Source organism: Fundulus heteroclitus, unplaced genomic scaffold (genome assembly GCF_011125445.2).
Source record: "Fundulus heteroclitus isolate FHET01 unplaced genomic scaffold, MU-UCD_Fhet_4.1 scaffold_460, whole genome shotgun sequence".
In the NCBI taxonomy this organism is placed as follows: domain Eukaryota; kingdom Metazoa; phylum Chordata; class Actinopteri; order Cyprinodontiformes; family Fundulidae; genus Fundulus; species Fundulus heteroclitus.
In genome coordinates, this window is record NW_023396880.1 from 37,679 (window position 1) to 65,637 (window position 27,959).

At 39.5% G+C, this 27,959-nt stretch overlaps 1 protein-coding gene across 1 annotated transcript in view; it reads left to right on the forward strand.

The window, feature by feature from the left end:
- Positions 1 to 24,252, forward strand: part of anos1b (anosmin 1b) — a 48,844-nt gene extending 24,592 nt beyond the window's left edge. The window contains exons 5-14 of the mRNA XM_036131988.1: positions 739 to 868; positions 11,124 to 11,217; positions 11,685 to 11,922; positions 15,894 to 16,032; positions 19,597 to 19,827; positions 19,923 to 20,017; positions 21,748 to 21,910; positions 22,096 to 22,328; positions 22,898 to 23,041; positions 23,353 to 24,252. Coding sequence (XP_035987881.1) covers positions 739 to 868; positions 11,124 to 11,217; positions 11,685 to 11,922; positions 15,894 to 16,032; positions 19,597 to 19,827; positions 19,923 to 20,017; positions 21,748 to 21,910; positions 22,096 to 22,328; positions 22,898 to 23,038 — 1,464 coding nt within the window. The 3' untranslated portion in view covers positions 23,039 to 23,041; positions 23,353 to 24,252. The remainder of the gene's footprint in view (positions 1 to 738; positions 869 to 11,123; positions 11,218 to 11,684; positions 11,923 to 15,893; positions 16,033 to 19,596; positions 19,828 to 19,922; positions 20,018 to 21,747; positions 21,911 to 22,095; positions 22,329 to 22,897; positions 23,042 to 23,352) is intronic.
- The last annotated feature ends 3,707 nt before the right edge of the window (positions 24,253 to 27,959 follow it).

Consider the following 27,959-nt stretch of genomic DNA (forward strand, 5'->3'; position numbering starts at 1 on the left):
TGCACACTCCTCTGTTCGCTACAGAGTTGAATATACAGGAGTGCATACAACAAACACACAGTGGTTGATGTGCTTGATGTTTTACTCCACAGCCCCTACTCTTTTATTCCCTTATAGCATTTTCAGGGTGTTTTGTGTTGAGCTAAGGACGTACTCGGGGTGCGATTATCTATAGAGCTCATATTCAAAAAATTATTTTGCTCCTTTAAAGTTATAATCATAGTCTAATAGAAAAGTAATGTACTTGCTGTGATAAGATCTAGTAATTATGCTGCCGACTGCCCTCTTCCACTCTCTGTACCACTGGAATATTTCTTTGTCATATATTTTAATTATTTTAGTATGATTTTTATGCTGTCTATCACTGAAATTATTCACTTGGATTCCTCCATGCAAAGCAGTGTAATTCTCCCAAATCAAAAATCCCATTCCACTCATGTTCTGGAGTGGAGCATTTTATATTGATTCTGTGGGGGTCATGATGTCTCTAGCTCTGCATGATCCTTTGAATGATATTTAATGGCACAAATATCCTGATGACTGAAGAGAAAATAATTGAACATGCTCAGAGGCAGATTGACTCTTTTGTGGTTCTAGTGTTAAAATCTTAGCATACCTTCATCTCGGTACCCAACCCATGCTTACTACTATGTAATAATAACACTAGTGATAAATAATCTAGAAATGTAAAGAGCTGCACTAATTCTAAACAGTTTTCCCTGTATGATGTGATTTCAGACGCTCTCTGAAGATGTGGTGATATCCAATCTGAGGCCTCAACGCTGGTATCAGTTCAGGGTTGCAGCCATCAACAGCCACGGCAGCAGAGGCTTCACCACACCCAGCAAACACTACATCTCCAGTAAAGGTAATAAAACAAACGAAACACATAGTTGTTCTCTTTGGGGGGCTATTGTGAATGTCACTCAGAGCGATGAATCCTGCATGTCCTCCTCCTCCGGCCAGTAAATTTCGATATCCTGTCACGAGATGCAGAATGCAGACACTTGTGCTCAATTTGTGTCACTTCATGAGAGAGATTACACGTCCCTTTGGAGCTGTAAGAAACTCAGTAACACCTCCCCCTCCTCTCCTTTTCTGCTCTTTTTCCTCATTTTCACTCACAACTAATGGGTAAGTTGCACTCTGTAGAATACAGAATCAGGCAGTCCATAAACCACAGACAGGAAGCTGAATATACACACATCTTCATATTTAGGTGTTTACAGATGCAGAAAAGTCACACACTTATATCCTCCTTCAGTTGGTTCACTGCCAGAGGGAAACCTCTGGTTTGGGTTGAAGAAATGAGCTGAACACTTACACATTGTAGGAGGTCATTCATCTAATGCTCAGCAGTCTTAAATCATACTGGTGTCAGGCCAGGATTGGCTCTTGTTTTGCATCCCCTGCCAGGACTAAGTAGAGCATGTTCAAAAGAGAATAATGGATACAAGTTGGAAAAAGCTCAGCAGCTTTATCAGTTAAAATCTAATCAGAAATTATGTAGAGGCGTTTGAAAAACCTGAGGACAAATTTCCACTTTAACTTAAGCCTAAACTTTGCTCCTCAAAAAAAAAAAAAGAGAAACTTCCCAAAAGGATACCAGTCAGCTTGCTTTACATAGGGGGCTGTAATGGACATTGCTTAGATGTGTGAGGTCATCTCCTCTGTGAGTAGTAAGATTTAATTTTTTTTTTTACCTAGGTGTTCTCAATGTATAATATCATTTAACACCAATGGCAAAGTCGCTAGGCTCCGCATTTGTTTTTAATATAATTTTATGCTTGAGACTTTTGGTATGGAAGATTTTCAAAGGGTTACTTACCTTTGCAGGAAATGAATGTCTGACAGAGTCACGGACAGAGATGTCTTAAAGCCTTACAGACTTTAAAGGTACTACGCAGTAGTGTGTGTTTTTTTTTCAATGGGAAGTATAGACAGGCAATAAAAACACAGCTGGATAATGAGCTGTGGATTTTATGCTGCAGGATTTTGGAATATACAAAGTTTTGAAAAGGTGGACTGAATGACAAAAAGGCAGATTGTTGTTTGTGTCTCTTTGGGTCAATTACATTACAAGGAGCAAACAGTCAGTTAAATCTAATTATATAGAGAATTAGGTGTGTTATGCCTATATGTAAAATGTTTTCTATCTAAGAAAACCCAGCCGATTGCATCAAGTGACTGACTTTGCAGCAATCACGCCATCTGAATGATCATTTAATGACAATGGACATTTAGGAAGAAGAAGAAAAAGAAGAAGAAACCTTTATTTGTCACTGCAATAGTACATTCCTTTATTCAAAGTTATGGTGGACAAGTTTCTTTTGACAGACTTTGATGTAGATTCTGAAGCATTCAAGTTGCATCTAGGTTCGAACATGAAAGTATGAACTTCTTGCAACCCAGAGTTTGACTCTGATAATGACATTGATTGTCTTCGGAACTTCAGCTGATCCAAATCTATATTATATGTTACAGTTTTTTGCTCCATCTTTTTATGAACATGCATATTTATGGATATTCGCCACTCCCAATACGAGAAATTTCTGTATCCTGCTTGCATTACTTTAAATGTTTATATACATTTCTAACATGGTTGTGCTTGCACTGCATGCAGTTAGAACTCCTACAAAAGCTTAACAGAACAACAGCAGACTTTTCTTTCTAGTAGTTATTGGCTGGTGTTGACTGTATTGGTAGCGACGTTACAGGTGAAAGCATGCTGGGGCAAACTGGGAGGATTGGGCTTATTGAATGTCTGTCTGCTTGCCAGTTGGAAGTTGTACAAAATAAAAGATATAACTTGGAATGAGAAAATTGGTTTAAAAAGAATCTCCTTAAAGGTGAGACTGCACCAATAAAAAAACTTGAAGATGTGTTTTGAAAGAGCTCAGATATGTTCCCTTATGTTTTCTTGCTACTGGGAATGTCGATTTTATCTTTAAAAACAAACAAACAGATCTATTACACAATTATATTGAACCAATTATATCTAGGGAGAGTTTGTTTAATTTTACAGAAAAGGCTGGCTAGTAGCTGTTATAAATTCACTGTCACATTTGTCCCACTCAGAAAGTCGTTGTTTTCAACTTGAGTTTGTGCTAAGCTGAGCTCACCATAAAAAAAAAAAAAAATACAGAATTAGCACAAGATTGGAGGAAAAAAGGCAAATACGCCTAGCTCAAGATTGATCTCCTAGATTAATTTTCAATATTCTCACACTGTTAAGTTATACTTTGATATTAAGTCTGGGAACTTCATCAATCACAATCAATGGGCCAAATACTTCCATGAGGAAAATAGTTATCTGTTGGTGAAGAAAGGTCTATTTTATTCTTGCTCCTCTTTGAATCAGAATTTTTCCAAAGTGATAGAGATAGACCAATCAGGTGGCAAGAGATCCGAATTGGGCAATTTTTTTCTTAATCAACTGATTAGTAATTTGCAGCTGAGATGCTGAAAATCAGATTTCTTTTTTGGTTTTCATTAAGTGCATGACACCTAATAGTTTCCACACTGATTAAATCTGAGAATGGTTTTGAGCACATGCTTTATTATGCTGTACACAGTGGGGATAACGATGTAATTCCTCCATTTTGTGTTTGATTTTAAACTATTTGCTCTATCAAAGTACCTGCTGCCCATTTATATTTTTAAGATTTTCCACATTAGATTAAATGTGTAAGTTCCCTTGTTTGTTATGATCACATGAAATTTGTGTGTTCTGATTATTTATTTTTTTTATCTTGGGACTTGCTAAATACAGTTTTTGACTTGCAGTTGGCACATACAGTATGTATCTGATATTTTCAGAAAGCGCATTATGTCCATGACGACAAAGAACCCAATCCAGATTCTAACTGTATTGAATAAAACTAAACTCAGTTGTCCATTTTAAATGTGAGATTACGACTTTTATTTATTTTTTATCTCCTTATACAACCTTTCTGTTCGAAAAAATAAAAGAGCTCAAAATTGCTGCTTACTCAATTAGAACAAGACAAACAAGCATGTATAATACTGCTTTGTTTACTATTTTTGTAGTTTAGCAAAGACAGTAATACTACATCTGTTTTTTTGTTGTTGTTTTTTTTTAGGGGAATTTGATATTTGATATATATACCTGAGGACTGTATAATAGTCTGAATAAAGCCAGGTGCATACACATGCGCATTATGATTGGATTCATTGATTGTGTGCCCGTATAAAAGGTACAATCCCATTATTTAATCCAAATACATTTTAATCCGATCATGAAAATTTGTGCATGTAAACATAGCTATTGAGTGGTCTTCCAGCCCATTAGTTCAGGACTCATTTCATTGTGGATATCAGTCCATTGACTCACCAGCTCAGGCCAGGCTGTGCCCCAGACTGCCATATTCTTAATAGCTCCATTTCAAATATATTTTACCCTTTTTTGCACAAAACGTCTGATAGAACTTGTACATTTGATTTTCATTTGAATGAACGTGGATTTAAAGTAAACTTCAGGCTAAATAACAAATGTCAGGGTAATGGAGAACAATCAGCATCATTTTAATGGAAACATGCTGCATTAACATCTTATTTCTTAACTTTTTCAAAAAATGATTTGCATATGTTTTTAAATGATCACTCCCACCTGCGTTTCATCAGAGGTAAACATGTAGTATTTATTATTTTGGTAAGATGCAAAGATGCTCTGATCAGATTGTTGTTGTTGCCACATTCTTATCTCCAGTTTTTGTAAAGGTACAATCTGCCTGTTCAGATTTTAGTTGATTTTGATTTCTCTTTAAAAACTATAATATAAAAACAGCACATTGTTTTAAACCTTCTTAGTGCAAGTGGTCTTATTTTTATCACAAGGTGAGGCATTATCTTGCCCTGCGGGACAAAAATTGAGAGGAAGCTGACATTTTAAACTGTTTTCATCATCTTTTATGATTAGCACAGTAAGTCACTGCTGCTCAATAGAGAATGTACATAACTCATTATGTATTGAATCTAGATTTCCATCATTTTAAAATCCAGCAAGTTTTTAACTAACAGGTTGAAACATCTAAAGGACAAAACAAAGCAACATATCCGTACAATGTTCGTCCATACAGCTATATTTCTCACTCTGTCTTGCACTTTTGCAGCTTGAAAAAAACTAAAGATGTGTCATGTGACTGAAAATATAATTTCCTTTCAAATAACTTCCCACAAATCTATACTTTATTTGACTTTATTATAAACACCTCACTGATGCAAAAAATGTCTGACGTTTACTCATCTTTACTCAGTAACAGTGTCTACCGGGCAGATTTGTTATTAGACAAAGCTGCTGACACTTAGGTTTGTTGTTTACACTGATTGGGGAAAAACAGGTCACAGGTCAGTTTGGGTTAACTCTGTGTTAAGTGCCTTGCCAAGGGCTACATCAAAAAGTGACGAGGGGAGGCTGGAATCAACCCACACTCTTCCGATTGCAAGACGGCTACTCTACCCACTGAGGCACAGTCATAAATTATTTATTTGCAAAGCTCAAATGTAGCTGCTGTTGCATTTGTGTACCTGAATGTTTTCAAAACTACTTTAAGGGGTATTGTTAAAGAGTTAAAGACACAATCAAACAAAATACAATCTGACACAATCTGGTCACAAATCAGGAATCTGGCAGAAATCAAGGTTGTTGTGGTCTGTCCGCTGTGACCTGACGTTATCCAAATGGAGGAGTCTGAATTTAAAAACCATCTCGGAGTTCATGTTGCTATTGTAGATTAGCATAATCTGTCAGCTGTAATTAAAACAGAATGTCTGGAACAGAAAATGTTTTCTGATGCTTTAATTTATTAAAACAAAGGAAAATTTAATTTGTTGAGAAATTAGGAAATTCTGGATGTATTTCTGTACAGATCTGAAAATTCTGGCACTCACTTTAAAACAAAAAGCGCCACACAAACACACACACACACACACACACACACACACACACACACACACACACACACACACACACACACACACACACACACACACACACACACAGGGTCCAGATCTGTCAGCTCCCACTATGTTGCCATACTTTGATCTCTGCATTTGGGTCAGGCGAGCACGGCCCCGGGCCTGTGGGAGGCCTGCGATGGATCTAATCCTAATCAGATACATTTTGTAGTTTTAATCAAATACAGCATTTGGGGGTTCAGGACCTAATGAGATACAGAGTCAGCATTAAAACACCGTTTGCCTCAGGATTGCATATTGCAGGCAACAGTGTCCAGTGGCAGTTGTTTTGTTTGTCTTTGAAGCCACTGAAAATCGCTTTAGGCTTCTCCAGTATCTCTACCCTTTGATGATATAAATTAAATTGTGCAGTCAGATAAGACTTAGAAGAAATAGCCTTTTATCCCTTGAGAACTTTTTAAGAAGATCTTTTGGTCGCCGTGCTGTGTTGGAAAAAGATTAGTAACCAGATAAATGGGTCATCTGCTCTTTTAGGTGATAAAGTATTTTTTTAAATAAGCAATAATATAGAACACATTGGAAGCCTTTAATCTTAGTAATAGGTAAGTCCTATTGCAGTTGTGTTATCGTAGACTGAAATATTTAGAAAGAACAAATCTTTGATTTCAGTACTTTAAGTCAGAAGAGAAAAAAGGTATACAGTTAATGGCAAACGTAATTATTCTACTGGCAGACTTAGATGCAAACTTTTTTTAATCCATCAATCTATTCTTGCACAATGTCTTATCTTTTGCGACACACAGGCGTCTTGCAAAAATAATAAGACAGTGAACAAGGGTCATTAAAACAAAAACAAAAAATCCCAACCTATTTCTTCTGTTATTTCCATTCCAAAAATGACTTTTTCAAAATGTTGTATACCTTTTCTCATTAATCATTGGAAACATATTTATTTACAGCAATCAAAACTTTAGAACTGCTGTAAAACCTTTTTTTTACATGTCTCCACTCCTTTTTGAAAGGTTTTTCCCACCAATATTATCTTTAGTTCCACAGGCTCTCTCAGATCCACAGTGGTACTCAGGTTGGGCCGCTAATAACATATCAGAATCAGCTTTATTTGCCAGGTTTGTGTACACATAAGAGGAATTTGACTCTGGATTGTGCAATGCTCACGATGTGCTTATACAACAATGCAATAGGAATAAAAATGTAAACAGTCTGCAGTGTAAAAAACAGATGAACACAGTATAAAAAAAGGCGAACATATTGAGACGATATTGCAATGGTGCAATGAGCAGAGTCCAAAGGATGCAGGCGTAAATTCATTTAACCATTACTGTTATTATTACGTACATGGCGGAAGTGGAAGTGATGTAAAGTTGCACATATAGAGAAACATACATGTTCACAGTGTGAGTGCAGAGAATACTGGAATAAATTAGTATTATTTGCAGTGTTATGTATGTGAGGTAAGTAGATTTAGTATACACTATGACAATATGAACGGTACTTTTCTTTTTTTCTTCTTCTTCTTGACACTGTCAGAATCAGCTGTTCGTTAGAGTGATGGCTTGTGGGAAGAAACTGTTCCTGAGTCTGTTGGTTTTGGCGTGCAGTAGTCTGTCGCGCCTACCAGAGGGGAGAAGTTGGAACATGCTGTGGCAAGGGATGAGATGGATCTACAGTGATGTTTCCTGCCTGTTTACCGCCTTTGGATATGTACAAGTCCTGAATAGAGGGCAAGTTAGCACCGATGATCGTTTCTGAAGTCCTGACTGTCTGTTGTTGTCTGGCCCTGTCCTTTTTTATGGCAGATCCAAACCAGACAGTAATGGAGGAGCAGAAGACAGACTAGAGGATGGCTGCGTATAAGTGGATCAGCATTTTCTTAAGCGAGTTGAGCTTCCTGAGCTGGCACAGGAAGTACATCTGGTCCGTCTTGTTGATGGTTACAGTGTTGACCTCTCACTTTAGGGCCTAGTATATTGTGAATCCCAGAAACATGAAGATTTCCACAGCAGAGACAAAGCTGTTCAGTATAGTGATGGAATGCAGAGTGGGTGGATTCCTTCTGAAGTCCACAATCATCTCCACAGTTTTGAGTGTGTTAAGCTCCAGGTTGTTCTGGATGTTCTGGCTGCACCAGAGAGCCAGCTCTCATCTGTAGGCCGACTCATCACGCTGGATGAGGCCAATGACAGTTGTGTCGTCAGCAAACTTTAAGAGCAGTAGGGGAGAGCTCACATCCCTGGAGTGTGCCAGTTCCACTAGTGCTGGTGCTGCTGGTGAAGTACCCCAGCCTAACCATCTGAATCCTGTTAGTCATTGAGTTTTTGATCCACTGACAAGTGGAGGCTGGCACAGCAAGTTTGGTGCTGATGATGTCCAGGATGATGGTGTTTTTGAAATTCCGAGCTGAAGAATGAACAGGATCCTTGGATATGTATCTAGACTGCTGTGATGTTGGAGGATGTAATGCAGCACCAAGTTTATTGCATCATGTACTGATCTGTAAGACATCCAGAAAGCAAAACATAGCTACCAGCAGCTCAGCAACTATCCAGCTCTCGTTGACACCTACAGCTTCTTCTCACACTTCAACTCTCCAAGCAGCCAGGACTTTGAATATCTTCCTCAGCTAGAGGTGCAGCACCAGCTGCACCAAGTGACCTTCTCCTTAAAGAAAGTCAACATCAGCAAGACTGCAGGTCCAGAGATGGTGTCAGGTTGGACGCTAAAGTCATCTGCTGACCAACTACCAGGGGTCTTTGTGGACATCTTCAACCTCTCCATACAGCTCTCCATGGTCCCTGCCTGCCTGAAGTCCTCCATCATTGGGCCTGTTCCCACGAAAACAACCATTTATGACACCGCAGAGTGTCATAAATGTGACAATATAAACATGTCCTCCTTGGTTATTAGCAGTAGCTAATAGCTAAGGTCTTCATGTGAAATGAATTTTTGCACTATTCCCAAGTCCGCTTGTTTTTTCTTTCTTTCTAAAGTTGCATTTTTTTGGCCTAATTTCTGAACGTGCAGTCGCTTATTTGGGTCTAGTATAAGTGACTATAAACACAAGTAACAGAAGTGCAGACACTCCCTAGAGGAGAGAGAGGCTATCAAACGAGCCATTTCTACCGGGAGGACAGAGTAGTTGTCCTATTTCTAACAACGGCAAAATAAACTTAACTGTTATATTGAATTAACTTACCTGCTGTCCAGCAGAAAGCCTGCAACCTCCTCATGAATTATCTCCACCTGGTAATAATACCCGATATAGACTCTTGTTTTCTTCCGGTTATTACTTCTTTTTCTTTTCTCGTTTACGTTCTCTTCCCTCTCGCTGGGCAAAGAGTATGGATGGTCCCCCATTTCAACAGAAATCGGCAAATAGAATGATCTACGGTCGTCTTTGCTTGTTTTCTACTCCTCCTCCACTGACAACACTTATAGCTAACAAGTTTGTCACCTTCTGAAATCAAAAACAGTGACACAACATGGCGCCTCCCAGTGGGTGCTCCGGCACCTGTGTATTTATAAACTACTAAGTCATGAGAACACTTTCATTTTTGATGTGAGGTTATTAGACTTTGCCAGAATAATTATTTAAAAGCAATACTTGATTTTTGCTAATTAAAAGCCAAATAAGTTACACACTTTGAACAACCACACTTTTCAGGTCTCTTCTCTTTGCTCTCTGCTGCACTACAGTCCTTCCACAGCTCCTTCCCCACATTGGAGCCTGCCGTTCTGCTCCAATGTTTACCTGTCTTGGTTTTCACAGGTGCCACTCAAGAAATTTGCAGTTTTCCTGTAAAGCAGGTTGTTTCACCACCATTTCTCCACACAACTGCATATTACTGGCCATCTTGAGCATGAATGATGTTACCACCGTGCAGGGGAGGTGTTGTGAGCAGCACCTACACAAGTGTGATTAACATTGCTAACAACCAATCAGAGCTAGGCATTCCTCGTGGCTCTGATTGGTCGTTTCTGACCGGGAGCGATGTATTCCTGCAATTTGCAGTAGGACCATTGGTAGGAGCCAGAGGAGCTTGATTTTTTTTTTTTTTTTTTTTTTTTCACAGATTATCTGTCTCATGTTTTACTGTCAGGACATAGTGACAGGTTTAACAAATAAGTAAAAAAAGACATTTATACAAAAGTTGTCTACTGCAGTTTTAGGTTTTCTATTTAACCTAAAGATAGATAGAAGATATTTAATCTACCCAGCAGATTGCATTATGTCATTGACTTTGCAGTAATACCTCACACCAAGCATGCATGCAGTGAAGAGGAAAACTCCCCTGTAACAGGAGGACGTCTCTGGGAGAACCAGGCTCTGTGTGAATGGCCATCTGTCACGGCTGGCTAAGGTTAGAGAAGATAAAGGATAGATACACAAAAAAACCACAGAAACACTGATTCAGGAGTACTGTCTATGTTGGAGAGAGTGGTGGCAGACTAGTTCCATAGGTGGCTGCGTCTAGAAAAGAAACACAGGTAAGGAAGTCAAGTGGATGTAAATGGGTACAGACAGTTAGTTGCAGTGAAAGCTTAGCCGATAGCCAATGTGTAGGAGAGTTCAGCTCTGAAAGACTGGGCCAACTGGACCACCTATAATAGGAAGTTATCCTACTACATACTGAATCACCTAAATAATTCAAACAAGTTTGTTTGGTTGGGTCTGCTCTCATCACAAAATACTCCCATCTTTACTCACCACCACCCCCCCACCCCAACCCAACACACACACACACACACAATGATTTTTGAGTCACCCTACTGACCTTACACCCAAGTACCACAGGTCACAGTTGTCTTAACTTATTAATTCTTGATTTGATGATAGTTGCAATTTTGTTGTAGCCATTTTCTGACTTGAGCATACTTGTATATCTGCCTTACCTGAATGGTATTTCTCTTGTCTTCTCCATTTTAAATAGTGGCTAAGAAAAATAGGTCTGTTTTACCTAACATATTTATATAAAGAAAAGAATACATTTGAAAACGGCTTGATTTATATTTATTTTGTCAATAAATAATTGTTGGTGATTTTTGTCAAAATAATTTCTTCATGTGGCCTTTTTTAAGATAAGAAAATTCTTGATGACTGACATCAGTGAAGATGATTTCATGTTTCTGCAAGGTTTCTGTCTGTCTAATTCTCACTATCTTTGTAGACCCATCCCCTCCTGAGCCTCCGACAAACATCAAAGTGATTAACCAAAGTCTAGAACGGGCGGATTCACAAGTAGCGCCTGAGTTCACAGAAAGGTATGTGAAAATCTCAAAAGATCTGCAATGACTGAATAGATCAAAATAGCACCCTTTGAGCGTTGCAGATTGGTCAATCACTCTTAAGCTGTTGTTAAGTGGATTAATAGTTCTTGTGTCTGACAGCAAATTATAGTTTATCTTTGTTCAATTACACACTCCGATGTCATTTCCATTTTAATGCTATGAAACAAGGTCACATCAAGTTCAGGCGCCATATTAGATCAGCATTTAATAACAGAGGTGACGACTTAAATTGTAGCTTCTACACAACATGATGTAAAGTGTGGCGCCTTTAGCATACATGCAACAAGTAAATGGGGTTGGCAAACCCAACCCTGAAAGCTGTGTTACTCCCACATCTACATCTGCGTCCCACTCCCAGGGAATTCCTGCTGCTCTATCTATCATGAATTTGTTTACATTTTTCCTATGATGTTGTTTGACTTGTAGCCTTCCCTCCTCAGGTTAGCGGGAAGTAGAGCCACAGTGGCTGTGTTGTTACACTGGGAGCTCCCCAGAGAGGGGGACCTGCCTGTTCACAACTACAGAATAACCTGGATGTCTCGACACGCACGCAAAACTCATAAACACTCGGTCCAAGCACAACCCCACACAGAGCACATCAACAAGCATTCGCTATCAGCTCACTTCCAGACACAAGACCAGGGTAAAAAGGAGAGCAACACTGTCCTGACTCATGGGGTAAGAGCATTTATTTAATAACATTATGTTAAAAAATAATAGTGTTACTGGTTTCCCCTTTAAGTGTTAAGGTGTTATTTTAATGCCACAATAAGTTTTTCATGTCAATAAAAAAAGGTATTGTAAGCAAGTATTCTGACAATACCACTGTTTCTACAGAAAATGCTCCTCTTTTCTATACAGGGAAGTGGCACCTTTAAGCTTTTTAATTCTAAATGGATGCTGAGTCACCTACTACGTTATGGGTTTGCCTTAATTAGTATCAAATAGTATATTGAGTATCAAGTATTTTTTCTTAACGTTGGTATGATGTTTAACATTTTAGTATGGTGATAACCCTACTCTCAGGGTTTTGCCTGAACATGTTCATTGTGTAGAACAGGGGTCTTCAACTCCAGTCTTTGGAGTCCGGTGTCCTGGAACCCACAGGTGTGCCCCCGGTCCTACACACCTGAATCAAATGGCTAAATTTCCCCCTCAGTATTCAGTCAAGTGCTCCAGAGCCCTGCTAATGACCTGATTATTTGACTCAGGTCTGTTGAAGCAGAGACACATAAAAAGTGCAGGACGCCGGATCTCGAGGACTGGAGTTGAAGAGACCTGATTTAAAATGAGTTCTTGTTCAGGGTAGATTGGTACTAGATAATAGGATCAAGTGGATTTTCAGTGATAACAAAAAATGGAATTACCTATTATAAAGCAGCTTCATTTCAAGGTACATTTCAGATTAAATAAAATACTTTGTGGAGCTTGCCCTCAATTTTCATTATTTTGTTTTGAAGAGTTTTATAAGTTGCAATTTATTGTGGAAAAGTGAAACTATTCAAGCACTAATGATGGTGAAGAGTTAGTCAGGGTTATTAAAGACCATGCATGACATGAAAGCACAGTTTTTGAATGTTGCTCTCGTTCACACAGTCTGTAAAAAATGCTTTTAAACCAAGTAAAGGAGAAAAAAAATAAACATTTACGAAACCGACAGTGAGAACATTTTAGTGGGAAAGTCAAGTTTTTTTGAGAACCGACAGTTATTTGTCTGTTCTGTTACAGGAGCTGTCTAGCCAAGTACCTTAAGGCTGGGAACAGAGGAAACATGTCATTGATAAAAATAAATGAAAAACATAGCATAACCAATAAACTCAAGACCATGATAAGGCTTAATAAAGGGAAGTTCAAGCAGCCATGAGACTGTTATAAAATGTTCTATACCACAAGCATAAAAATGCCTGACCCAGAACCAAAATATTTTTTAAATACCTGATGTCCAAATATATTGTCATATGGGCAATATTCTTATTGCAAAGGATTGTTTGGAGTACAATTGTCAAATTTATTCTAAGGGTTATGAACTTTCATTTTACATGCAATATGATATTTAATCAGTTGGGCAGAGGCTCAGGGCAGCAGATGCTTACACCGGACACGTGCCATGACCCAGACTGCTAAAGGCCACAGAGCGATGGAGGCACATATGAGAAATAGAGGAAGGAATTGAATGGATAAATATCATAACAGATATCGTCATTACAATATTTACAATTGCAAGATTTATGTGCCGTTAAATTTGTGGGGATAATTTCTTCAGCTGCACCTCTACTTTGTGATGCTGTTTGTTACAGCCCAGAAAGCGAAGGAATACGTTTTTTTTAATCACACTTTCACTCTGCTTTGCCAAAAACCCGACCTCTACAGTTTATACTGCATCTTTAAACCTATGTTCACACAGAAATGCCTCTACATACTGATTTTATAGGCTGCTGCCATGCAGAATAGTTTCTTTAAACACCTCACATGCACCACAGTTCTGTGCAGGTGCACCTTTCAAAGTAACAACCTTACAGTTAGGTAGATTACATTTTTTTTGTGGGTTTGAAAGAAAAAAAAAACCTTAATATACCATGAACTTCATGGGGCATGACTTTGTTAAAGGCTCTGACAACATCCACGTCTAACAGGACTCCACTGTAATAACGACTGACAACTTCTGACAACAGAGAAAGGTGACCTTCCTGCATTTTGGTTACGAATTTAACTCAAGAGCATCTGGAAATGTTCTGACAGTGTACCGCCGGGTCAGGGTGAGGGCATCTGTGTTGGTGGTATCAGTTACTGTGGTTTTAAAATGCAAGATTTGAGCCACGGAAGAGACTGTGGTAAAAGCTGCAGTAAAGCACCAACCTCTAAACACCAATCTCCTGTTATAACAGGAATAAGAATTTGATGTAAACTCAGATCAGTATTTGACATTAACCTTTTTTTTAAGTTTTTTACGTAGCTTTGTAAATGTATATACAAATCAGCTGCATTTAAAAGGTAGGGATATGCTATCCTGATTATAGGTGTGACTGTGATGCAAGAGTAATGCAGTTAGGTAATCGGTCTCTGCTTTTTCATCCCATTGTCTTCTCTCCTTGTCCCTGTTTCTCTGTTGCCACTGGTTTTTGTTAATTTCAGTTTTATTTTTTAATGATCATCCTAATCCTTGCATCAAGTCTGTCTCCAGACTCCCAAAATTGTCGTTAAATTATATAAATAATTTTTAATACAGAATTCACAATTCAAGATTGTGGAACGTTTTGACAGATGCCTCACATGCAGAGATTATAAACATTTGAGTAACTCAGATGTGTATTACAAATGAGGTACACTTACTCACAGATTTGTAAAATGTAATCACATAAAGCTGTTTTTCAAGTTAAATTCTTTTCATCACCATGTGAATCAGTCAAAGCGATCAATAATTTCTCCATATTTTCTAATCTGCAGTATCAATTGTTTAATACGAAAACTCCCTTCTGGCATAATTTGTCCAAACAGATGTTCTTCTTACAGTTTTGAAAAGTGGTTTTCGTTAAGAACCTGTAGTTCTCTGTTGTAGTAATAATATTAATGATAAAACAAAACACAACACAACCTAGACTTAATCAAGTTAAAATTTTCTCTCACGTTTTGATAATTTCATTGCATCTGCTGTGAATATGGCTGCAGAGAAGACAGCTGTGACCCGACAGACATACGTCGTAAATGGCTTTCACTGGCAGGACTTGATGGGTGGGATTGTTCCTGTTTGTATTTAATGCGATCTATAATATGAATCCAGTGCAGAGATAAAGCGAGCAGTGGGAGCAAAACAGCTTAAAAAAAAATTCAAGCACTTCCTTCCACTGCTTTGTGAATTTCCAACTAAAATATTGAGGCTGCATACAGACACACTCATATGGAACCAGATTTCCCAAGTAGTGATGGGGATCCCAGACTCTGCCTGGTGGAGCCATTTATCTGCAGTCTGGTGCTCTGTTCTGCATGGCTGGGAAGTCTGGAATTTAAATGAGCCCCCCTAACTAGTATTTCCTTCTCGCAACAGTGTGTAGACACACAAACTGGAGCATCACAACAGGTATCAAACAAGAAAAACCACAGCTTCCTGGTGCAAAATAGGTTGCAAAAACTTTTGATATATTTATTACTTTTGTTCTATACAGTAAAACAAAATATACTGTCCTGTCAATCTGTCATTTTTGCAGAACTGAGGAAATTTGATATGAAATGTGATATTAAGGGGGGGCTTCACACGTGATAGTTATGTTTGACAAAGAAAAAAAAGTCGGATTGTTTTTAACATATAACATTTTTAAAATGTCCATTGAGATTATGTAGTGAAACAGAAATCCCTGAAATCTACAATTCATGCTTATTCACATTTGCAGCTGTGCAGGGTATAGGGCTTTGTCTGACTTGCTGGTTGTGAAAATGTTTCTCCTTTTTTTCTTTTTTGGGCTTTTTTTTTTGTCTTACGTTTACACACACCTAAACTCATCCTTCAGCATCTCTTTGTTTTGACTAGATCAGATGAAATAGATAGAGATGTGGACTAAGGGCATATTAATTAGTTCTAAGTTAAACAACAAGCTAACGTGGAACAGATTTGGCCTGTTGTTTACAAGTAAGCCAGACAAGTCTCTATGTTACAGACGCAGACCGAGCTGTTGCTGCAGGGCCTGCTGCCTGCCACTCCGTATGTCGTGTCTGTCCAAGCGGTGGCCTACTGGGGACAGAAGAGGCTGAAGAGTCACAGAGCTCAGCTGTTTTTCACAACTATCACTCATGAAGGTAAAGAAAAAACAACCAGCTTGCTCTCAAAGCAAAGTTTAGTAGACAAGAACTGAATTTCTACTCATATCCTGAGAACTTTTAAACAATTTGTTCCATTACAACCGCAAACCTCAATGTTTTTTATTAGAATATTATCTAATAGACCAACACAAACTAGTACGTTATTATGAAGTTGAAGAAAAAAAGGATGAAGGTTTTAATAGTTTATTTAACAAATAAAAACCTGAAAAGCGTGGCTTGCATTTTTAAAAAATCTTTTTACTCTAACAGTGATAAATTAAATTCAGGTCAGCCAAAGAAGTCACCTTAGTAGTGATAAGAGTCCACTGGTGAGTTATTTAGAAACAGGGTATTAAACAACTGAAAACCTACAAAGTTAAGTAAAATTAACAGCTTGAATAAGGAGGGAATTAAAAAGAGAAGCAATGGGCCCACGGTCACTCTAGAGGAGCTGCACAGATCCACAGATGTGCCCTTTATTGAAAGGGTAGCAATTAAAAAAAAAAATTAATGTTACTTTAGTTTACCACAATGGGGTACCGCGCGCGAGCTATTTTTAGAAACACAACGTCACAATGACGTCACATCACGTGGTACGCAGTGGGGCAAACTCCGGAAACCCGCCGCTGTTTCGCTGTAAAAGAGACGTGCGTTACCCTAGGTTTTACTCGGTAAACGACTGCTTTTTCCAAATCTAAGACCATGGTTTTTAAACATTGTTGCTATGGAACGGGCAACAGCGACTCGAGGTACGCTGATCGGCCGCATATGAAGGATGTTTTCCTCAAGACTGCCAAGGAGAAATGTGTGCGCTTGGTACACCGGGGCGGTCGGCCTACACAACAGTTCAACCCGGAAAAAGTTACCAAATTCAAGTACATATGTAGCAAGCATTTTGTCGGAGGAAAGGGCACAACCGAAGAACATCCTGACCCAATTCCAGCGACATCAAGTCAAGGTAAGAGTATTTTGGTGGCCGACATGTTAATAAAGTAGCGCCTGCTACCATGATAGCATATAGGCTGTCATGGTAGCAGGCGCTAACATGATAGCCTGCTACCAGGATAGCTTACTCAAAAACATTTCAAATGAGACAAACATTAAACATATACCCATTCCTGGACGGTGATTGCAAACAACAACAAAAAAAAAAAAACGGCCGACGCTGCCATGATCGCCGCGCAGGAAAAAAAAACAAAGCTTACCGTTCATCAACTCGGCCAGTTTTCCAGTCTTTTTAAGCCCTCAAACCTCAAGCCATCGTTTGAGCTGAAGGTTGGTGTGTTCTTCGACAGTGCGACCAGTAAACCGTGTGCCTGGGACATCGTCTTGGGAAAGTTTAACGGCTGTAAAGTCGTTCATATCGCTGTTTCTGTTGCGCTTGTAATAGCTGGGTTATCCGTGCTTTTTCTCCTGTATGCCCTACCTAAGCGGCAAAAGGGGCGTTGCTCTTGAGACGGTGACGTCACGTGCGCGGTACCCCATTATGTTGAGGACACAATAAAGGGGTCAAAAACGGTTCTCTGGTCAGATGAGACAAGAAGGAAACTTTCAGACCCAAATGCACGATGCTATATGTAAAACTTACTCTGCCTATCACCCTGAACACACCATTCTGAGAGTGAAACAGCAGGGACAGCATTGCACTCTGGGATACGTTTCTTCAGCGAGGACAGTCAAACTGAGATGATAGGAAGATGGATGAAGATAACGCAGGACAGTTTGGAAGAAACACGCTAGAGGTTTACATTCTAGCAGGATAATGAGCCTAAACAGGTAGATTGAATGGTTTAGATCAAAGCCTGTGTTAAGAATAACTTTTTAAGACACTTTCAATAAATCTTCTGCTCTAACGTGCAGCTGTGGAAAGTAGCTAATGAAAATGTTTAGACTAAATTGTTTTCACATCGCCTTTATCATTAAGGATATCACTCAAACCCAAAGACATCTAACCCAAATTATAATTGTCACATCCTTATTTTGGAACATGTGTTTAACCTGTCATGACATAAATGTATGTTCTTGAAATAAGACAATCCCCTAAACTCAGTTGTTCGCCAAGGCAAACATTATTGAATTAATGATGTTCCTGTTGTTTCAGAACTGTTGCATTTTGCTGACTGTCAGCACGTTCTTTGAAAATGCAGCTGCAGTGTTGAAATGCACAGAAACACGGAGAACAGCGAAAATAAGCCAAACTTAATGATAGTCCAAGCAACAGCGGTGATCATAGTTGACCTATTGGTCAGCCCAACGGAGAGTTACAGCCAGCTGCAACTTAATTACCAAACCACATACCAACATTTTTACATGGAATTTACAACCATTTATATTCCAGTAGTATTTATAACTTATACACTCCATGGAGCAACCTGGTATTCAGTACTAATGAGGGTCATTTAGAATAAATAAAGCCAATCCGTGTGTTTAGATTGGCAAAAGAAGACGTGATTTTATAACGTTTCTAAAATAAATGTATTATGAATTCAGTGTGCAGGTTTCATATGCTTAAAATACTTATTCATAACTTTGATTCAATTCAATGAAATTCTATTTGTATAGCGCCAATTCACAACACGTTTTATCTCAAGGCACTTTGAAAAGTAAAATTCAATCAAATCAAACAGACAGATTGGTCAAAACATTTCCTCTCTAAGGAAACCCAGCAGATTGCATCAAGTCTTGACAAGCAGCATTCACTCCTCCTGAAAGAGCGTAGAGCCACAGTGGACAGTCGTCTGCATTGTTGATGGCTTTGCAGCAATCCCTTATACTGAGCAAGCATGAAGTGACAGTGGAGAGGAAAACTCCCCTTTAACAGGGAGGAAAACCTCCAGGAGAACCAGAACTAGGCTCAGTGTGAACGGTCATCTGCCTCGACTGACTGGAAGTTAGAGAAGATAGAGCAGAGACATAAAAAGCACAGAAGCACACATTGATCCAGAAATATTTTATAAGTTATATGGTAATAGAGGATAATCTGCCTCCCCTGGATGATGTCACAGCTAACAGATCACCAGACCAGGTGTACCTACTGTGAAGAGAAAAAAGACAGAGAGAACATGAAGTTAAAAATTGAAATAACAAATAATGCAAATTGGAGAACAGTAGGAGAACTCAGCAGAGAAATAGACCCTGATGTCCTCCAGCAGCCTAAACCTATAGCAGCAGAACTACAGAGGTAGCTCAGGGTAACATGAACCACTCTAACTATAAGCTTTGTTAAAAAGGAAAGTTTTAAACCTAGTCTTAAAAGTAGACGGGGTGTCTGCTTTCAGGGTACTTTATTACTTTATAGTATCCTGTATTTCTTTGTACATACTTTCGGCAATTTCTTTGAAGAAAGTAAGTCAAAATTTTATCTCTAATTATTCAATTATTCTGCCATTTAACAAATAAAAGTAATTTTGTAATCCTAATTTACATAGACATTTTAGTCGGATTTAATTTCCAACAATACATGTAAATTTCTGTTTTTATCTGTGTACACATTTATATTGAGTTAAGTTCAGTACAGTAAAACTGAAAATGTAAAAACTGTTTCCACTCTTCTCACCAAAGGCGAAGACTTCTCCAACGAGCTGCCTTCTTCCTCGTCATCCTTATCCCTTCCCTCGTCTCCCTTTGAAACTTCCTCCTCACCTTCCTCCCATAAGCTTCCTGAGTCTTCCCATCAGGCTCATGGGGACTTGCCTTCCAATCCCTCTGAGAATCTGCGGCTGGAGGTTGCTGCCCCTCATTTTCACAACAATCAGCTGCAGGTGAAGGTGTTCTGGAAGTGGTCTCATCTCGGTGGGTCGATGTGAAGCACCAAAACCGCTGAACATACGCTGCCTTGGTTTGAATAGGAAAGCCATACTTTAATACACTTTTTTCCTGCATTACAGCCAGGCGGAGACACAGAGGTCCTTACATTCTGAGGTGGCACCCCCACACCTGCAGTACAAATATCACGGGCGCAGACAGAACCACAACAGTGGAGGTACACATCGTCTCTCTGCAAGAAGTGGTGTACAATGTTGATGTTTTGTTGTTTTTGCACCTCTCTTTCCTGCTGGTAAATTTCCTGCAAATTGTATCTTCCTCTATCATTTGTTTCGGCTTGATGTCGCGTCGGAAAGCAGTGTGATTTTAATGTAACAAAACAAAAAAGCTGTGGTAAGGCTTTACTGTGCCTACACTTGTGTATGCAATACAACTGGCTGAAAAAAAGATGTGTGCAGAATTATTTAAGCTGCAGGCGCTACAGCGCCTTGCAGAACGACTCGAACCACTTAAGCTTCCCCCACATTCTGCCACGTTATACCCACAAACCACAAACTGTATTTTGTTATATTTGTAAATGATAGACCAACACTAGGTAGCACATAACTGTGAAATAGAAGGAAAATTCTACATGTTTCTTCTGTGACCATGATGTTTGTCACAGATTCTCAATTGAATGTAGGTCTGGACTTTAATTTCAGCTCGTGCTTTTATGTTTAGCATCCTGCTGGACTGTGATTTCTTCCCCAGTCTTCCAGGCTTGCCTTGTTTTTGGCTCGATCCATCTTAACATCAGCTCTGACTAGCTTCCCTGTACCTTCTAAAGCAAAGCATCTCCACACCATGATGCTGCCACCATGGTCACTGTGGGAATGGTGTGTTTAAAGAGATGTGCTGTTATTTTTCCACCACACATTTTTTAAAAAAAATAATAATTTTGGTCTTATCTAACAAGACCATCTTATTCCAAACTGCAAAAATGGGATTTATTAAGGCTCTGTCAACAATAGCTGCCTTATTGCCACTCTTCCAAAAGACTGGAGTATGTGATGAACAGCCGACCCGCCAACCTATGTTATACATCTCTGCAGCATTTCTAGAGTTACCCTGGGTGTTTGGGCTCCTTTTCAGATGAATTGCTCTCCTTTCTCAGCCTGTCTGTCTAAGTGGACAGCCATGTCTTTCTAAGTCTGAAGCTATGTTGTACTTTCTACTTTCAGATGAGGGGAAAGTGCTCTGTAAGATGTTCAAAGATTTGTTATAAAGCCTTAAACGTCTGAACATTTTTAGCCTTAATCTGTTCAATGTGTTTCGCAAGATTTTGATTTGTGAAACATTTAGACAATTATGTATCGTTTTCGTTCCACTTCACAGCTATATTGCTTTGTGTTGCTCTATCACATAAAATTCCAATAAAATGCTTTAAGGTTTGCGGTTGAGGAATGACAAAATGTGGAAAAGTTCAGTATGAATCCTTCTGCAAGGCACTCTAAAGGCTAAACTTAACTGATTTGTATAAGCTGCTATAAAGTACATGGGCTGTTCTTTTTTTTTTTTTTTGCTCAAAACTAAACTCCCTCTTTTGAGCTGATGTTGAGCCAGAGCCGTAACATTTCATCCAAGACATGTCATATAAAACTGCTGTGCGCAATTTGCTGAGTTTACAGAACAAAATTCCAGGCTTTTTTGAAACAGCTACAGCATTTGTTGCCATGTGAGGCTGCCAGAGTATGTCGAAACAGTTTATTTTATATTGGAGCGAACAAGTGCTTGCAAAAGACAGGTGCTGAGACAATGAGGAGAGAAGAGACTATAAGTATGATTTAAACATCCACAGGAAATGGGTTTTAAAAAAAAAGTCGTTGATGCACATTTATTCAAAACAATGATGCATTGTCAAAGACATTAAGCTGCATCTCTGCTGAGTTTCCATCTCTTTTTTTGCAGGGCACCCATCACACCATCAAAGGCCTGCAATTTGCCTGCAAGTACAGGGTCTCAGTGGCAATGGTGGCTGATCCGGGGGTAGAGGCTGTTGCTTGGGTTACAACGCCAACTTGCTCCTCCATCAGGGTCAGAGGAGACAAAGCGTTGCCCTGCAACAAAGAGGGTAAGAGAGCTGAGCACAGATGCACAGGCAGTGACCACTGACCTTTTATTTCTAACTAAATAAACAGAAGTTGAACATGAATATAATACAAAGTCGTAGATATTTTTGTATTGTTAGTGATGAGGATTCTTATATTGGTGGGAACTAATTTAGACCATTATTGTCTGATAATTTTTTTGTATTAGAGCGCCCTCTGTCAGGGAGAAAGGTGGTACTGCGTCCAGAACAACTGACTGCAGACTTTGAACAAGTCAATGGTACCTTGCTTACGACGTTTCGCTGGAGGATGGCCCATCATGCAATGGACTCAGCTGCCGTTCAAGGCTTCCAGTTCACCTGGAGTCTACAATCTGAGCTCAGTGCTGCAAAAGGGAGAAATGAAGATGCTCTTATCTCCCAGACCCAAACAATCGCACTGGTAAGGCAAGGGACAAAAAAAAAAAAAAAATTTAGTAAGTCCTCTGGACGGCTTCTTCTTTGTTGAAACGCTTTGTCTCTTCTCCAAGAGACTTCTTCAGTCTGAGGTGTTACCGATTAAACCTTTTAAGCAGCATCTTTGCATAGTGCCTCAAAGAGTGAATTGCTACAATCAAAACTTGTGCTCACATGCAAAGGAGAAACATCAGGCTAGTAACCGATCGTTAGTGCTCTGTGATACTCGCAATAACAGCATTGTAAGAGGGGGGAAATTGAAACCAGAGGCCTCCACCCCTGTTTGACAACAGACAATTTCTTTTCACAAAATTGTCCCTCTTTAGTACCCTTTCAAACCAGCGTTCCTCTCTGTCCAGCATGCAAACATCTTCATCCCTAAAAGAGTGACCACTGGCCTGCAGATGAGTGTAAACTGCAGAATCTTGGCCTGATGATTCATCATATCTTATTACGTCATATCTCTATATCCAACATTTGTCTTTAACATTTTAAGTGTTTTAATGCATTTAACTCTGGTGTCTTTTATGAATTTTTTTGTTTTATCTCATGCAGTCTGAACGTTCGGTCACCGTTGATGGTCTTCAGGCTGACAGCATGTACCGGGTCCAGCTCCAGGTGCTGACTGCAGGTGGCAGGACTGGAGCTGCCATCTCAAAGACCATACACACTCCAGCAACTAACACCACACTTTGATAGGTAATGGCCTTTTTTCCCTTGATCTAAATGTATCCATGCATGTGTTTTATATTCCGGTGTCCCGTTTTTATTATCCGCATTATAAGTGACTATGGGTCTTTTGCAATCACACTTTTTGTGTGATTTCCAATTGTATTTTCATGTCACTGCTTTAGGTAGGGCGTCCTTTACGAATGGATCCTAACTTGGCGATTACTAGATTTGGTCATATTTTAAATTTTTCTGATGACCCTCTGTGCTAGTTTATTATACTTAATGTGTCAAGAATGTGTAACTTTTTAAAAATACGTTATAATCTCATCTCTTCAAAGGTCAAAACCCCTAGAACGGCTAACCTGTGCTGCACCATGGCCATCTTTTCCAACAACCACTCCTCCACCTTCTTACATCGTACCATCTTGGCTGCAGAAAGCATGCACAAAGACTTTAATATAAATAAAATGAATATTTCACATGGAAATTATTCTCTGCCTTCAGCTGTCACTTTCACTTTAATCAAATGCCAAACCCAATCAATGCTAAGAGTTGGACCTTAATTTATCCAAAGTAACTCCATAATCTTTTAGTGGATTTTTTGGGGGGGTTTTGACAAAAAAAAAAACTGACTGTACCTCTGTGGTTCCAATTTTTACAGTACCTATGGGTTGTATTTTGCAGCATAACATTTCTATATATTTTCTTATTAATGCAGCCTTTTTAATTGAATCCTCACATCAGTAGTGACCATAGGCTATGTGGGGAATGAAGCCTGGTAAGATATTTGCATTTGTTTGGTGTTTATATGAGACTGGAAACTCTGACAGCTCTGACAACCTTACATAATTTGAGTCAAAAACAGTTAAATAGACTTTGTTTGCAAATGTTTTTTGATCCCACTTGTAAAGAAAAGTATAGCACTGACCTTATGTAAAAATAGCAATGTACAGCAACAGAAATGTCTTTTTGTTTTAAAAATATTTCAATGAAAGCTGAAATATTTGACTTTTTTTACTTTGTTTCTTTTATAAATTTTTGCTGTAAAAGTTATATTTGTTTGAAAGGGCAGGAACATCCAGTGTCATTCAACCTTTAATTACTTTGTTAATATTTTGTCCTAGGTAACTTTCAACTATTCTGGATTTTCTTGTGATTCCTTTACTTTTTGACTGAGGCTAATTTATTGCTTTCTTATCCAGTTTGTTTTTGTAATTAAAGTTTATTAACACACACTATCTGTTGTGGTGACTAAAAATCATATTGCATATAAACAAGAATAAAGGCCACTATAGATTTTTCAGGATTTGTTTAGATTTTTTTGTTTATTATTAAATTCTCTTAATGACCTTTCACCAATGTGTTAGTCCAGCCTGCTGCACCCCTATGCCCCATCTCGTTCCCTTAGGTCCATTAACCAGATGCCGCGGTGGTTCCTCGCACAGGAAATGGGGAGGTGCTCAAGTGTTTTCTGTTGCAGCCCCAAAGCTCCGGAACAACCCGCCTCTGCACATAAGACAAGCTCCCTGAGTTGATATCTTTGAATCGCACTTGAAAACACACTTTGGTTTTTAACTCATTTTGAGTCTGACATCGAATGTCTGATTTTAATGTGCTGTGCTAGAGTTTTTAATTGTTATTTTTACCCGTCTTTTGTTTGACTTGTGGTGCAGCACTCTGGTCAACCATGTGTTGTTGGTAAAGGAATATAGTATGGAACAATAAGGTTAAAAAAATAAATAAATCACCCTGGCAAAAGGAAACTCAAGCTTAAAAAAACTGAATGTTTAAGGAGGTGGCAGTCGATTTTATTTCATCTAAGGATTCCGATTGTAGGACTATCGCAGTTTTTTAAGATGAGGTCATAATTAAAAATAATGTAAGAACTATTTTACACAGTTACCTATTGGGGGTGTAATGGATGACACTGATGAGCCCGATATTGAGCCAAACACAGGGTTACAATTTAAAATGTTTATTATAAGGGGGTGAGTCGTGGTAAGTGAGGCAGGAAAGCAGAACCAGGTCCATACCCCATGGTATGAGGGCCTGATCTCCACAGGTGGGGGTTATGCTTACAGCCCAACACCGTGCAGCACGTTTGGCATTTGCCAGAGAACACCAAGATTGGCAAATTGGCCACAGATGAAAGGAGGTTCACACTGAGCACATGTGACAGACGTGAGAGAGACCGGAGACCCCGTGGAGAACGTTCTGCTGCCTGCAACATCCTCCAGCATGACCGCTTTGCCAGTGGGTCAGTAATGGTGTGGGGTGGCATTTCTTTGGGGGGGGCCGCACAGCCCTCCATGTGCTCGCCAGAGGTGGTCTGACTGCCATTGGGTACAGAGATGAGATCCTCAGACCCATAGTGAGACCATATGCTGGTGCGGTTGGCCCTGGGTTCGTCCTAATGCTAGACCTCATGTGTCTGGAGTGTGTCAGCAGTTCCTGCAAGACGAAGGCATTGATGCTATAGACCGGCCCGCCCGTTCCCCAGACCTGAATCCAGCTGAGCACATCTGGACCATCATGTCTCGCTCCATCCACCAATGCCACGTTGCACCACAGACCGTCCAGGAGCTGGCGGATGTGTTAGTCCAGGTCTGGGAGGAGATCCCTCAGGAGACCATCCAGCACCTCATCAGGAGCATGCCCAGCTGTTGTAGGGAGGTCATACAGGCAGGTGGAGGCCACACACGCTCCCGAGCCTCATCTTGACTTGTTTTAAGTACATTACATTAAAGGTGGATCCGCCTGTAGTGTTTTTCCATTTTAATTTTGAGTGTGGCTCAAAATTCACAACTCCATGGGTTAACAAATGTGATTTCCATTGATAATTTTTGTTGTCAGCACATTCAGCTATGTAAAGAACAAAGTATTTAATAAGAGTATTTCATGCATTCAGATCAAGCATGTATTATTTTAGTGTGTATATTATACAGGGGTTGGACAATGAAACTGAAACACCTCTCATTTTAGTGTGGGAGGTAGTGATGTTACGTTATGTGCCGAGGCTTCGAGGCGTGTGTCGAGTAATGGAGGGGGCGTTTCCGTGAAGCGCGTATCGAGGCTTGCTTCATTTAGGGGAGGAGCCGAAAACGATGACGTCCGAAGCCTCGCTGGCCGGCTGTACCACGTGACTGCTTCGGGAAGTGGTTCAGATGTTGGCGCGGCTTCGACAGCTTTTAGAAACCCGACAGGCTCCATTCAAAATGTGGGTTGTTGTAGGCGAGTTGCGGTCAGTTGAGAGAGTGGATAGAGTTTTGATAGTTTGGATAGCAGAGTTTGGATAGTGGTTATTTAGTTTGAGACAGTTAGTTTGGTGTTTGGAGAGTTTAGGAGAGAGATAGATAGATAGATAGATAGATAGATAGATAGATAGATAGATAGATAGATAGATAGATAGATAGATAGATAGATAGATAGATAGATAGATAGATAGATAGATAGATAGATAGATAGATAGATAGATAGATAGATAGATAGATAGATAGATCAGTGCTCTCAACTATCACGCATTGACCGTCACTGACTTCACACGGTCACACGCAAACATGGCATTTTTCACGCATAAAAATCCCAACGCCCATCTGGGCAGCGGACGATAAAAACTCCGCCTTCTGCTGAGATGTTTCAGCTTCTTTGACGGCTTGTGGCCATCATTCCTGCTGCAGTTCATGTTAACAGAGCAGCAGGAGGAGCGATCAGAGTTATGAATAATTTTAGTCTTAACAGTGGTGAAAGTAAGCCGGTACGGTCCTGTACTACGTACGCAGGAGGAGGGGAGGGGGCGGGGGGAGAGGTGCTGCCAGATATTGCCTTCATTCAGAACCAGTGATGGCTGCACTCTGGATCATAAAACAGTTCTGCTCACCAGATGCAGTTTAAAACGCTACGTCTGGTTATAAGTTGTTTTCATTAATTCTGCATTTTTTAACTACATGCACCGTATTTCTCTGCCTCAGCGCTTCGGTGCGCTGCTGCCGTGCGCTTTTTTCAGGTGCGCAAAATTACGTTACTTGTAATTTGGGTGCGCGCTTTCATTTTAAAGAACTTGTAACATCAGGAGGCTGATCTCAGACCGGTCAGCTCCTATGATCACTGTATAGGAGCCATTTACAGTTTTTATTTATGCATTTCCCCCGTTTATCCCTCGCACGCAGCGCACCATCGGGTAAAATCCTCCCACCTCACCGCCCAGAGCGCACTGAGGAGAGCAATAGAGATTTGTCTGGTCGACTGAGATGAGAAACCTGTTGCTGTGAAAGGTGATATAGGTTATAAACTGTTACTGTCTAGAATTGCATTGAGCTGAAAAGAGAGGAGACATCAGCAGCTGGATCGTGCGTAAAGACGCAGCGGGAACCTCTGTGTGCTTCAGTGTTGCTGCTGATGGGAAACTGTGGGACCGTATAGTACTGGGCTAATCATCGGTCACAGTACCCCAATCTGTACATACTTGCAGTTATTTATTTATGCACCCCGGCATCATCTGTGCCATGTGAGCGTGTCTTTTCAAAGGTTGGAGAAGTAGTATCAAAAAAGAGATATCATTTGAAACCAAAAACTGTGGAGAAATTGTTGTTTCTTAATAAAAATGCATGAAATCATCCAAGTTACACAAGCATTAGCCTATTCACTACCCCCTGCCTAGTTCCACAACAATTTCATTGTCCTCTGCCTGATTAAGCCCATGCCATTTTTCTAGAGTCACAGAAAAACATTATTACACAACATGCCATATCATGTCACTACTATTTTGGGAATAATTACACACAGACAATACATTCAAACAATGTTTTATTATACACATGTGTATACAAAATTTATGTAGACAAATTATTTCGTCCTATACCTTTTGTGAAGTCATTCCCAAGAGTCATAATAGACAAAAATTCAATGCATCACACGTGTTAAGATCCAGCTGGCTGTGATTATACAC